A 14,985-nucleotide genomic window follows, 5' to 3' on the forward strand; every position below is an offset into this window, starting at 1 on the left:
CTTTGCCAAAGTTTTGAATCAGCTTGAGTAATTTGGGAGTGGAGTCTATGGGATTCTTTAAATACAAGATCATGTCATCTGCAAAGAGGGAGAGTTTTATTTCCTCTGTCCCTATTTGGATCCCCTTTCTGTCTGCATCTTGTCTTATTGCTGTAGCTAGGCATTCTAATACTAGATTGAAGAGAAGTGGAGAGAGTGGACATCCTTGTCTTGTTCCTGAGTTAAGAGGGAATGGCTTTAGTTTTTCACCATTAAGTATAATGCTGGCTGTAGGTTTGTCATATACAGTCTTTATTGCATTGAGGAATGTTCCATGGATTCCTAATTTTTCCAAAACCTTCATCATAAAGGGGTGTTGGATCTTGTCGAATGCTTTTTCTGCATCTATTGAGATAACCATGTGGTTCTTATTCTTGCTCCTGTTGATGTGATGAATAATATTAATTGATTTGCATATATTGATCTAGCTTTGCATCCCTGAAATGAATCCTGTTTGATCCTGGTGTATGATTTTTTGGATGAATTGTTGAAGTCGGTTGGCCAAAATTTTGTTGAGAAGTTTTGCATCAGTGTTCATCAAAGAAATGGGTCTATAGTTCTCTTTCTTTGATGAGTCCCTGCCTGGTTTGGGGATGAGGGTTATGATGGCTTCATAGAATGTGTTCGGTAGTGAGCTTTCTCTCTCAATTTCATTGAAGAGTTGGAGGAGAATTGGTGTGAGCTCTGCTTTGAAGGCCTTGTAGAATTCTGCTGTAAAACCATCTGGTCCTGGACTTTTCTTTGCTGGAAGGTCTCTTATTGCTGTTTCTATTTCAACGCTTGATATGGGCCTATTAAGCTGGTTTAACTCATCTTGGTTTAGTTTTGGCATGTCAATATTTGCTAGGAAAAGGTCCATTTCTGTCAAGTTCTCAAACTTATTAGCATAAAGTTTTGAGAAGTATTCCCTTATAATGTTCTGATTCTTGGTTATTTCCGTGGTGATGTTTCCATTCTCATCTCTGAGTTTATTTATTTGGGTGTGTTCTCTTCTGTTTCTGATAAGATTTGCTAAGGGTCTGTCAATTTTGTTAAGTTTTTCGAAGAACCAACTCTTTGTTTTGTTGATTCTTTCTATAGTTTTTTTGGATTCTAATTTATTTAATTCTGATTTAATTTTGATTATTTCTTTCCGTCTACTGGATTGGGGTTTATCTTGCTGCTCTTTTTCAAGGAGGTTTAGATGTGTCATTAAATTGTTTGTTTCAGATCTCTCCAATTTGTTGATGTAGGAGCTCAGAGCTATAAACTTACCTCTGAGTACTGCCTTTGCTGTGTCCCAGAGGAGCTGGTAATTTGTGTGTTCATTTTTGTTGAATAGCATGAACATTTGAATTTCCTTTCTAATCTCTTCCATGACCCACTCGTGATTCAGCAGTGTGTTGTTCAGCCTCCATGTGATATCGGACTTTCTTTGGTGGCTTTTGGTGTTGAGTTCTAATTTTAGTCCCTTGTGGTCAGAGAGAATGCAAGGTATATATCATATTTTCTTGATTCATCTACTGAGGGGCATCTGGTCTGGTTCCTTATCTTAGCTATGATGAATAAACATAGTTGTGCTGGTAGCTTTTAGTATGACCTTGTTTATAATCATTTAGGTAAATGCCCAGAAGTGATATTGTTGGGTCATATTTAGATTTAAAAAGCTACTTGTTTTTTTAAAAAAAGCATGATTTAGAACTAAAATTGCAAAATATAACTATTAAATTTATAATCACTTGTCTAAAGTCAACTTCTAACTAAGACAGAGAAAATGAAAAAAGTGAAAGAGGGGAAAGGAGGAGAGGAGGGAAGGAGGAAAGAAAAGAAAAGAGGAAGAGAGAAAAGGAATGAAGGAAAAGGATAGAAGAAGGCAAAGAAGATTATAGGATATTTTCTTCTTTATTTGATAGAAGCTTTATCAATTCATTAAATTCAACAATCAAGATTTAAATCAAGATTTAAAAATTTAACTTAAAGTCAAGGCTCAATGGTAGAACACATTCCAGTGAATAAAAGGAATAGTACACATATAAAAATTAGAACCCTGACTAAGAAAATCAGTAATATGTCTGTTTATTGAAATTAAAAAAAATATCCACTGGGATTAGTGTCTTATAACTAAATAGTACTTAATCATATAATATCTAGATGCACACCTTTGATAAGGCAGGTGTTCTACAAAGTTTAAACAACCTTTTGCTTACAACCAAGCTTTTAAATGAGTAATAGTGACACACTGATGTATGCAATGCATAACAGAGATAAATTCTTGTAGCTTGTAAGTGACAGAAGTGACAGACTATAAGTAAGTGACAGAGATACAATAGAATTAGGCATTTTGACAAATCTAAGCTGTAAATTTCTCTATGAAATGCCTCTTAACTTGAAGCAAGAACACATAAATAGGTAGTGAGGAAGCTCATTAGTTAAAGATAGGGATGGAAACTGAGTGTCAGTGGCTCACACCTATAAGCCTAGTTACTGAAGAGTCTGAGATCATGGTTGAGGTCAGCCCAAGGACAAAAGTCCATGAGACTCCATCTCCAATTAACAAGCAAAATGTCTGGAGACATGGCTCAAGTGGTAGAGTTCTAATCTTGAGCAAGCAGCATCTACTGTGAGTAGGACTGTAAGTTCAAACCACAGTATTGGCACTTGATAGCAAGAAAGAAAAGGAGGAAAGTAAAAAGAGAGATTAATATTTGGATTAGAAAAAGATTTCAGCAAATTTTGGAGGAGAAAGCAAATATGTTGGCTTATTGAGCACGAATTTATATTGTTGGGTGGAAATTTATAAAAAAAATTATAAATAAATTATAAAAAATTATGAAACATTTGATATTTGATCAAATAATTATTTTGTCCCTTATTATCCAGAACTATTAATATTATTATACCATCCCTTTGAAAACCTATTATGATTCATATACTTAACATATGCGATCTCATTCTCAAGAATTTTATAAAATTGTGGAATTTTTGGCTAAAATTTATTACTTAGAATATGTGCGTGCTATGTGGTTCATATGAATTCTCTAATTGTCACCTCACTATAAACATGTGAGGCAAGTACTCTTGTTAGTACCATACTATGTATGAAGAAGAAATAGAGATATTTTTTAGGAGATTGAGAATGTTTACCACATCTATAGACTTTGTAAATATTGGAACACAGATTGAAGTTTGTATCTTTTTTCTTTTCTGGAGTCCACATTCTTGCCTACTGAGTATCTGGGAGAATACATGGAAGATTCAAGAATATAAAGCAGTGAAGCATCATGACATATTTACTCTAAGAAACACCCTAATTGGAAAGAAGGATAAGGACAAAGTAATAGGAGGAGGAAAGCCAGTAAGCACAAGGGTACATGTGTATATATATGCATGACATCTATGTATACATATATGTATGCATCCATGTTGATTTTTCTGGAGTGTCCATGGTGGTTGGATCTCTATGCAGTAAGGTAACCTGAGACAAAATGATCTCAATGAGGATTTATAAACTAGGAATGACAGGGGGGTTGGGTCCAGGGAAGATTGCATTCTATTAATAATCTAGATCTTTGAGAACACCTGGTTTTATGCACCTAACCAATTCCACTTAACAGTTCATTAAATCACCTGTTTATTTGTGATAGGCCCTGTATAATATGATGTATCCACAGATATAAGTATCATGGTTTGTGTCGTACTCTGGAAATGACAAGAAGCCATGATAATTTGAAATTGATTTTCTTGGGTGTCATATTCTTCCCAAGTCTAGTGGTAATGCTATATTCTCAAGTAATAATGATAGGAGACATATCTTTTATTTAATATTTGCTTCATAACAGGGGCAGGATTAGTAGAACATCATATCCTATGTGTACAAATCATAATAAATAGATCTAAAATTGCTATATAGAACAAGTGATAAAGACCAAAGCAGATTTAAAATGTGGTAATAGTAGGGTTGTGGCTCTAGTCTACATTTGTATTTCATATGCACATGTATAAATTTTGGGTCCTCTTTGAAATATATGAGTTTTTTGAGAATGAGGATATGTCTTTAAAAATCTTTACTTTCTCAGTGTCTGTCACTATTCTTGGCACCTCATAGATGTTCAATAATTGCTCATTGTGCAGAGATGGGTTACAGTTAAGATGTCAATGCTTTGCTACCTGTTTCTGCACTTGTTAAAATATATAACATGAGAAGGTATAAATATTAATTCTTCAAGTTTAGTATGTTCTTAGCATTCGTGAAATTATAAAAAAAAGTGGTAAAGAAGCAAAAATAAAATGCAATGAAACCATTAAGATTCCAATTAAAGAAGATTAAGACATGGAATAATTCACATGAGTTATTCATGAAAAAAACTCCTTTTCAGGGATAAAAATACATCTCAAAATCAAATTATGTCATCATTGAGGCAGGTGGTTACTATAGCAGCAAAGAAAAAAGCGACAGTAAAATTAACTAAAGGCTCTCAAAGATAAAAATATGTAAAGTAGTCAAGATTCGTGAATTAGAACATTAGATAAAATGTCTGAATGTAGATGTGCTGTGGGTCATTCTCAGCTTGAATGCCATATAATCCCAAGAGCCTACATGTCCAGAAAAGTGCTAGACAATATGTAGCACTAATTGGATTTCTTTGACCACTGTTGATGCTACCAGCTGTCCTCACACAACCGTCAGGTTCAGTATAAATCAATTCTCAAAGAAAAACATTTTTTCCAGAACCAAACATTTCATTTATTTTATTGAAACTTCAAGTCTACAAGTCCTCTCACTTTTCCAGGGTCTTTGGGTAAAGAAGAGATTGTAAATGATGAAACAAGAACTTCATCTATGCCTCTGGAAGATCTAAAACTCCCAGGAGCACAAAACATTACCAGGGTAGAGAAATATCCCAGGGAGAATTTTTATCTTGACTAATCAATATACAATATGTGTGTGTGTGTGTGTGTGGTGTGTGTGTGTGTGAATTCTTTTCAGAAAAATGACCTTTGTTAACTGAAACTTGTATAGTAAAAAACTGGGATTAGAATGACACCAGCACAACAAACTCACTCAACAACAGCTCCTCTGTAATTCTCCTTCACAAACACATATCCAGATCTCAGAGCACAGTTCTAGTTTTACTGAATGAAAAAGATGTGTAAGATTATGTTTCAGGGTGAGTGGCTATAGAGACTCCTTGGTTCTTGGATCACTCTGTAAGCAGCCATGATCTAAATAAATGTGGAAAAAATATTGGAAGAATACCTCATCTGGTGGTTTGAAAAGGCACTAAATGTTCATGAATGTCATAGCCCAGATTTACGTATTTCCAGTTAAAATGGAAGTGTTCTTAAATTTTTTTATCTCGTCCTTTCCATCAAAATCTCTTTCAAGAAAAGTTTTAGCATGTCCTGTCATAGAGATAATAGGTACCACATAGCCCCTGCTGTCTTGCTGATGAGAGCACAGACCCTGGAGTCTCTCAAGTGTTCATCAGTTAATGTTGAAATGCTGCCTTGCCTATGCTAAGTGTCTTTAACTTTTCTATGATTTCACCAAAACCTCTTGTAGACATAGTTGTTTTCATTTAAACACAGACTAGATGGTACCATCTATTCTTATAAAGAACTCCTGGATAGTGCTGAATAGGGTAAATGGCATTATTTTCTTTGATTGAGAACTATCCATGCAAGGAATACATGTGAACCTAAGATACTTCATCCAGCTGACCAGGAAATGTTGTAACAGCAATGAGAATATGCAAGTATCTTAGAATCACTGTATAATGATTTTAGAAATATAAAGCCAAGTGGGCAGGCTCTCTTTTAAGTGCTTCCTAAACAGAATGTCATTCACCGTGGATCTTTATTTGTTATCAAAAGCTTATTTTTTATTTCTCTTTAGAGTTCTTTTTTTTTCTGTTTCTTTCCCTAGTCTGAAATGCTTTAATGTGAGGGAGTTCATTCTAGGAAACCGGTGAAGCAAACAAAAGACTCATGGAGCCATACTGAGCAAATGAAATCACATCTATTAATTCAGTCTTCCCCCACTTCCCTCCTTCTATCAACTAGAGAAAGTTACAAGAAATAAAAACAAAATGCAGATGGAAGCCTACTCATACAGAGGGAGTGTGAGGGTTCTTTTCTTTCTTTCTTTCATCCTTCCTTTTACATGCAGCAAACAAAATCCTCCATAAAGCTTCAAAAGCTCTCTGACATCATCAGTCCTTGACTGAGAGTCATTAAGTTGCTAAAGCCCAGAAAATCAAATTGTGTTTAGGACTTTTTGATAATCTAGTAACAGAGTAAAAGGTGATTCACCAATTAGCCCATGTAATTGGGTAATAAAAAACATGTTCTGTGTGAGCAGTGGGTACACAGTAGTCATTGCCATTCTTCATTGTTTTCTGATTATAACTACTTATGTTTGCCCCTGATCCCAGGTCCAGATGCCTCATGAAAGAGAATTCACAAATATCTGTGTTTCTGAATCAGATAGGTGAATCAATCCCTTACTTAAGCAGTTCATTTATATTAGCCTTTTATCCTATGTCAGTTCCCTCTTGTCAGGGTCTGTATTGGGTAAAGGCTCAGGCTCTCTGGTCCTTGCTTCCATAGAGCTCCTGTAAGTTGTTCTCTGTTTCAGTTCTCTTAAGATGAAAAAGCAAACTAAAGTGAGAATCTTACAGAAATTACAGTTTTATACTAAAATGATTGTCTCCTTAGCTGATTCTCAAATTCTAACAATATTGTCAGGACATGTATTAAACAAAGGAAGAATTCAATTTGAGAACTGTCTTGCTCAGAGATTCTTCTTGCCTGGTTAAGAAGAAATTTGTGAAAGAATAGAGACTGAATATTTGATAGATTCTTTAAAAGTCACTCTTCATAATTTTCTATGCCCATCTTTTGAAATCTAAGGTGACTGGCTCTGCTTAAAATACATGTATTTTTCTCAGTAAATTCAAATTGATTTAAGGCTTGGTTGAGAGTTTAAAACAGTTGCTCAGTAGAAAATCCAAACCATGTTCCACTTTTGTTTTTTCTTATTGCCACTAAAGTATATGGGCACTGTTTTATGGCCCAGGGCCTTCTCATTAATATAATAAAAGAATAATGAAAATAAATTACCTGAACTTAAGCCAATAAGGAAAATACATCTTAGCTGACACAGTCCTTAATGCTGTTTTACTACTCTGAATGATATATACCTGTGCTGATTTTATCATTGACTTTTAAGGTCATATTTTAGTGTTATTTATGAATTTAAAAAGACATTAGTAAACAATTTCCCTTGCCCCTAGATGATTTGTTTCTTTCAAACTCATGATACATATTTTATATTATTTTTCCTCTCTGTAAACCATAAATAAAATTCTAAACTATGTAACAGCCTTTGTCCATTTTGTTTTAGTCATATATTTCAGAAGACCTTAGATTATATTTCATTTAGACAAGAACATAATAATCATAAAAAATAAGAAAATGTGGTTGATTTATGGCCAGAATAAAACTTTAACTCTGAAACCTTTTTAATATACAGCATTTCCTCCTCCATATGTATTTAATACATATTAATATTTTTCTCTCTTATTTGCAGGTCAATGGGACAGAAATTGAATATGAATTTGAAGAAATTACACTGGAGAGGGTAAGATGAAATTTATATTCCAAGTCACAATTTTGCCTCACACATTCTAGTTCCTAATTGGTTGTCTTGTAAAATCACATGATTGTGTATCATAACCTGGAAATTTCTCACGGTACTCACAGTGAAAATATTAATGGAATGCTTGCAGGCAGAGTATTGCAGCAGGAAGCCAAATAACCATAATGTTCTGAATCTACACCACATCGTAAGGACCTGGAGAAATGAATTTATAAAAAAAAAAGAGAGAAATGTTACATGAGTTTATACTTTGTTTTTTTTTTAATTATTAGTCTACTGGCTATACCTTTCTAATATCTGATGCTTTATATTCTTATTTGTGTGACATTGATGTCATCATCAGAACTGCAATTACCATGCATCTTTTATTGAGAGAGAGAGGGAGAGAGAGAGACAAATTTTAAAACTACCCACTTAGAGAAAAATAGGACAACTCTACAGAGGTCTGTGAACATTCTGGAAGGAATTTGGCAAATGCTTTAGACAAATAAAGGAAACTATGCCACATGGACCTAATATATTTAGACATTTAACAAAGGCATAAGAGAAAAGCCATAAGCTATCTAGAAAGAACAAAGTGACAAGAGGCATTAATAGAATATTTATCATTATTAAAAGGCTAATACACATGTAAAACTCTGTTAAGCAGCAATGAAAGACAATGACAGTAAGCAGATTTTCGCTCTAACTGAGAAACAAATGTAAAAGAATATTAGTATAGAGTACCAATGAATGGTGCTGAAATGAGTATAACGCTAAAAGAGCAATTTAGTAATCTGGATCAAAAGCCTGCAGAATGAGCACACTTTTGTATTTACAATTTCTATTAGTAAGAATAGACAATTACAGAAAGATTGCTCATATTAGTATTGTTTATAATGGTGAAAGATGAAAGAGGAGTTTCATAAAATATTAGCATATATCATATTAATTATATTAAATTTAATTAAATATTAAAATATATTTAAATAATATTTAACCAAACACTGAACTTGAGGATATGAGGTCTACCTAGATTGTATTTTTAAATTAAAAAAATCATGTTTTAAAAGGATATTTAAAATGTCAGATAAGCAGGGTGCTGGTGGTTCATGTCTGTAATCTTAGCTACTCAGGAGGCTGAGATATGAGGATTGCAGTTCAGAGCCAGCCCGAGCAGAAGAATCCTTAAACCTTATCTCCAATTAACTAGCAAGAAACTGGAAGTGGAGTTGTGGCTCAAAGTGGTAGAGTGCTAGACTTGAGTGAAAGAGCTCAGGACAATACCTAAGCCCTGAATTCAAGCCATACTACCAACAAAAAATGTCAAAAGTGATGGCATCGTGTTAAGAATTGTTGGATGATTTTGATTTCTTCCTTTTGAGTGTCTTTAGTCTCCACATCAGTTAGAATAAGCATATAATACATTTATAATAAGCAATAAAATATAAGTGTTTTCCCATGAACCTTCATTCAAGTATAAATTAACACTCTAGACCTTCACATTAGTTCCCAGCTCCTTTGTAATTTACTGCTTATTCGCTTTCCTGAGTCAAGGAATTTCTCATTTTCAGCTTAATTTTTATTGAGTATGAGTGTCTTTAAAAGGAAATTTACATTGGAAGTTAAGTGTTTGACAAATGAGGTCTTTAAAACTTCCATTATGGACTTTGATAAAAATTTAATGGCATACTAAATAGAGAAAACTGAAGCATATAGGAAATTAGCTCAAATGAGAGAACACACACACACACACACACACACACACACACACACACACACACACACACACTTTCTCTGTAAGATTTGTGATGTACAGCACAAAATGAAAATGTAAAAACTTCTGTTTTTCCCCCTCAAGCCAGTAAACACGTTTTCTTATCCTGACTGTATAAGTCATAAAAGAATGAGAAGCTAACATTGGTATGAGAGAAAATATTCCACAGGAGAGGGAAATTGAGGAAGCTAGTGAGGGTTCTGATGCTTACTTGCTTCCTGATCCTGAGCACTTTCTCTGATGTCTCTTGCTACTCCTAGGGCTACCAATCACCCAGGCACATGGGGAACACTGAAAGTTCCATTGACTACACTCTTTCCAAAGTCTGTTTGTCAGGCATCATCTTCTTTGACCAGTACTTCCTCTTGGTCCCTGTCATTTGTTATAATACTCCCTCCCCTAAAATTCTTCAACTGCCATTCAGACCTAGAGACTGATTTCATCATTTTCCTCCACTTTTCTCTCTACTCTATTCCAGATCTTCCCTCTACCTAGAAAATACTGCCTGGTTCATAACTCTAATTGCCCCTCTCATACACTCAGTATTTCTCTCCTCTCTCCCATTTTGTGTTTATCCAGCAAAACCTCAGACCTTCTTAATTTGACTTATTCTATGCCACCACCTCAGCACCAGAAAATGGCCAGAGAAATACTCCCTCATCACACTTCAAATTCTTAACCATTGGCTCATGAGAAACTCTGGCAATTCTTAAAATTTTCTGTAGAAAAATCTTTCTCATTCTTTGAGACAATAATTTCACATTTTATTTGTTCTCTAAAATTTCTCTTCCTTCATCTTCACTTTTAGCTGATAACTTTTCTTCAAATGTCCTTGAGAAAACAAAATCCAATCAATCAAATGGATACCACCTCATCATTCTGAGCCAGTATGTCCTTCTCAGGACAGGGAAGGAATTTTTCCACCTTCTTTATAAGACCATTCTACAATTGCAACCTGGATGTCACAAACTCTTGTTTACTTGATGACTTCATCTCTGTAATTACCTTTTTCTATATTAATTTCTCTTTTATATTTTCCTGAATACCTTTAACCCAGACATGATATAATATCTCTCTTCTTTTTTTTGAAGCAGAATAGTTTTATTTTCTTTCTTTTTTTTATTGTGAAAATACCATACAAAGGGGTTACAATTACATGGGCAAGGTAATGAGTGCACTTCTTATCAAGCATTGTTGCCTCCTCCTTTGTTTCCCCTTCCCATCCCTTCCAATACCCTTCCCCCCCCCCCATGCCAAAGTTGTAAAGCTCATTTTCGACATAACATCTTGTACATCTCATTGTTGCAATGGGTCCACCTGTATCCCTATTTAAACAATTTGTTTTTTCCCTTCCCCTCCACAAATTATACCAACATCAAATACAGTAAAAGCAGGGGTTGTACCATGGGGAAGGGACATACAAAGCAACAGAGAAATATCTTATAAATATATTAGAAACAATAGCAAGAAAGAAAAAAAAAACATTTGAGTTCTTATCTTGGGGCTCATTTCGTTTAACAACAGATGCTGGAGGGGATGTGGACAAAAGCAAAGCCTACTGCATTGTCAGTGGGAGTGTAAACTTGTTCAACCACTTTGGAAAATAGTGTGGAGGTTCCTCAAAAGACTCCACATAGAGCTCCCCTATGACCCCAGCAATCCAACTTTTGGGCATTTACCCAAATGATCACAAACAAGAACATACTAAAGCTACCAGCACAACTATGTTTATCACATTATTCACCATAGCTAAGATATGGACCCAACCCAGAGGTCACTCTGTAGATGAATGGTTCAAGAAAATGTGGTATAGCTGGACGCCGGTGGCTCACGCCTGTAATCCTAGCTACTCAGGAGGCTGAGATCTGAGGAACGAGGTTCAAAGCCAGCCCAAGCAGGAAAGTCCGTGAGACTCTTATGTCCAATAAACCACTACAAAACCGGAAATGGCTCTGTGGTTCAAGCGGTAGAGCGCTCGCCTTGAGCTAAAGAGTGCAGGGACAGCCCCCAAGCCCAGAGTTCAAGCTCCACAACCGACCAAAAAAGAAAGAAAGAAAGAAAGAAAAAGAATATGTGGTATATATAGACAATGGAATTCTATCAGTGGCATTGCCCCATTTGTTAGGAAGTGGAATATTTGGAAAAAATGATATTAAGTGAAGTAAGCCAGGCCCAAAGAAACATAGGTCCCATGGTTTCCCTTATTTGCAATAACTAGTATATGTCTGAGACAAGTAGAAATGGTCAGATAAGTTGATGTTAAGCGAAATATCTCTCTTCTTTAAAACAGTTATAAGTGTCAATGAACCCAATGTTTCTCTGCTACTATTGCTACATGAACCTAATTTACTTAATCAAGTCTAGGAAAAAATTGCATAATTAACTTCACTATATTACCCTATTGGTTATTTAACCTATTTCATGCTTATACCCTGACAGTCATCTTAAAATTATCTCTGTCAAAAAGTTATGGCAGGTTCCATCTTGTGAAGCGCAAGTATTAGTCCTCAGACCTAACTTCTCAGTAGCATGTCATCTTTCCTTCATCAAAGATGTTAAATTTTGCCTGGTGCCAATCCCTTACCCAGGAGGTTGTGATCTGAAGATTGCTTCTTGTGAGAAGACTCTTTTTAGTTCATTAGCACATTTATTAATGGAATTGTTGGTGTTTTAGGGTTTAGGTTTTTTTAAAGTTCTCTGAATCTGGATATTAGACTAAAAATATACATGAGATAAATAAAGACCCCCAAGTAGCAAAAGCAATTCTTAGCAGGCAGAAATAATTCTGGAGGGATAACAACACCAAACTTCAAATTCTGCTTTAGAGCAATAATAATGAAAACAGTTTGATACTGCTAATAAATAAATAAATAAATAAATGAATAAATAAATAAAAATAGGCCAATGGAACAGAATAGAAGACACTGAAATAAACTCTCAGACATACAGTCACTCAAAATTCAAAAGGGGAGCCAAGATCATAAGCTAGAGAAAGACAGCCTCTTCAAAAAATGGTGCTGGCAAAGCTGGGTATCCATGTGCAGAAAACCAAAATTAAATTCTTATATATCACCTTGCAGTAGCATGAATTTAAAATGGATGAAAGACCTCAAGGTAAGACGTTATAGGAAAAGTAGGGGGAAAATTAGGGCTCCTAGGCATAGGTAGAAACTTTCTAAATAAACATCCATGAGCAAAGCAAAGCAAACAAAAACTTGGTAAATGGAACTGCATCAAACTAAGGAGTTTTTATATGGCAAAGGACATAGACAACAAGCTAAAAAGACAGTCTACAGAATGGAAAAAGATGTTTTTGCCAGCTACATATCAATGGCCTAATACCCAGAATATACAGACACTGGATTCTAAGCTCATTTGCATTGAGTTAAACTGCCCTAAAAATGAAACTCAGGTCTCATTTCTTCTAAGAAGTACTTCTTGACTTTTCCCTCTTATGCAAAGTGTTTCTTCACAAATATACTCATAATATACAACAAGTAAATCTGTCTCTCCTACTGATCTATGAATTTCTTGATGGAATTTTATCATAATGTAACTGATTTAATCTGAAGATGACATTGGAAAAGCTATCAGACAATTTGAAGGCCATTGGTTGCTTCCATCTCTGTATCAGTATTGTTCATTGCATAGGATATGTGCCACGGGTGTAATACTCTACAAATACATATGTTTTTTTCAATTGTGAGGTTTTAACTCACAGCCTGAGCACTGTCCATTAGCCTATTCCCTCAAGTATAACATACTACCACTTTGAGCCACAACACCACTTCTGGTTTTCTGTTGGTTAATTGGAGATAAGAGTCTTGTGGACTTTTCTGCCCAGCATGGCTTTGAACCACGATCCTCAGATCTTAGCATACTAAGTCATGCCAGTGGCATGAGCCACTGGCACCCAGCTTTTCAAATAATCTTATGCATATCAACTTGTTAGATACTTAGTAAGCATGAGTACTAGAAACAGTCCTTGTTTCATAGAGCTTTGGCCTGGTAGATGACACAAAGAATTTAACAAGTAGATACAATGTAAGAAAATTTTAAAAAGAGAGAACTATACCTATCTGGTCCCAAATGGAGAAATGAGAAGAAACATTGTGTTAAAGGAAGTAAAAAGAAGTCCTCTTAGGCAGGAAGTTGCAGGTACAAATGTTCAAAGATTTTAGAAAAGTAACTTATTTAACAAACTTCAATAACTCAGAATGATGGTTGTTACAGAGCAGGACTCAAAGACACTAGGCTAGGTGAGGATGGGGTAAGGTCAGAGATCATGAATGTCATCAAAAAATACCAACAGGGCTGGGAAGGTGGCTCAGTGGTAGAGTGCTTGCCTTGCATGCATGAGCCCCTGGGTTCGATTCTTCAGCACCACATAAGCAGAAAATAAAAGCCAGAAGTGGCGCTGTGGCTCAAGTGGTAGAGCACTAGCCTTGAGCTGAAGAGCTGAAGGACAGCACCCAGGCCCAGAGTTCAGGCCCCACAACCAAACCCCTCCCCCCCCCCCCAAAAAAAAAGATTTATATTGTAAACTGAAGGCAATGGGGAGGCTTTGAAGAATTTTAAGCACAGAAATAATACAATCATATATGTGTTTTAGAAAGAATACTTTGGAAGCAAGATGGAGTATAGTTGTTTATAGGTCATGAGAGGATACAAGTATACCATGTGTGACATACTTCCTGGATTCTGACAATAGTGGTGGAAGAGGGGAACATTCAGAGTATATTAGGAATTATAGAAGAGATTCTGGTGTTTTGTAGGATAAAATGTTTAAGAGAGGATGAATCAAAGCTATTTTGAGTAAAACCCAATCCAGCACAACCTAGTGGTTGTGGTAGCTCAAGCCTTCATGATAATATAGGCTCATCTGGCACTAGTAAAAGTGGTCTCTGAGTGATGTATCAATTCTCTCTAGGTAAGGCTAATAGATGACATAGCTCCAGCATGGCTTATATTATGAGAAGCTATCTGGCCTTGCAAGGATCATAGGATCATGAAGAGATGCTCACCTCCTACAACTACTCTCTGTCAGCCATCCCTACAAAAAATATGTGGAGGGTTGTTCTGACAGCTGCAGAATGTATGGACATGTAGTACTCCTTGAATGTTTTATCTGCCAAATCAGGAATTTTCTTTTTTTTTCCAAATCAGGAATATTCTTTTTAAGATGAACAAAAGCAATCAACTATCTGAGTCATTTCCCCAAGTACAAGTCATTGACTTTTAGTAGATGTTATCTCATCTAACAAAGCAACATGTTTCTCCTATACCAAAATAAACATATAATGCAACAAGAAACAACTAACTTATTCAGTCTCAAAACATCCTACAGATGAAGCAAATTTGGAGTAGAATGACAGGAATATAAACATTTCAAAAACAGTACTTATGAAGTTGCAAGTAAGAAGTGGTTCACTTAAATTGTCCACTGATGGCCTCTTCCCCTTCATCCAGGGATCAAATTAGCCTTGACTAAGACCAGACTTTTATCTCAGATTATTGATCTTTGTGAAAATTCCTAAACTCAGATAGAATT

General features: G+C 35.3%; 1 protein-coding gene across 11 annotated transcripts in view; it reads left to right on the forward strand.

The window, feature by feature from the left end:
* Dlg2 (discs large MAGUK scaffold protein 2) overlaps positions 1-14,985 on the forward strand; it is a 2,085,086-nt gene that overhangs the window by 1,396,715 nt on the left and 673,386 nt on the right. For all 11 annotated transcript variants that reach the window (XM_042686455.1, XM_042686483.1, XM_042686517.1 and 8 more), the window contains one exon: positions 7,610-7,660. In XM_042686455.1, the coding sequence (XP_042542389.1) occupies positions 7,610-7,660 (51 nt within the window). The remainder of the gene's footprint in view (positions 1-7,609; positions 7,661-14,985) is intronic.

Source organism: Dipodomys spectabilis, unplaced genomic scaffold (genome assembly GCF_019054845.1).
Source record: "Dipodomys spectabilis isolate Male_0828 unplaced genomic scaffold, ASM1905484v1 ptg000003l, whole genome shotgun sequence".
NCBI classification, from domain to species: domain Eukaryota; kingdom Metazoa; phylum Chordata; class Mammalia; order Rodentia; family Heteromyidae; genus Dipodomys; species Dipodomys spectabilis.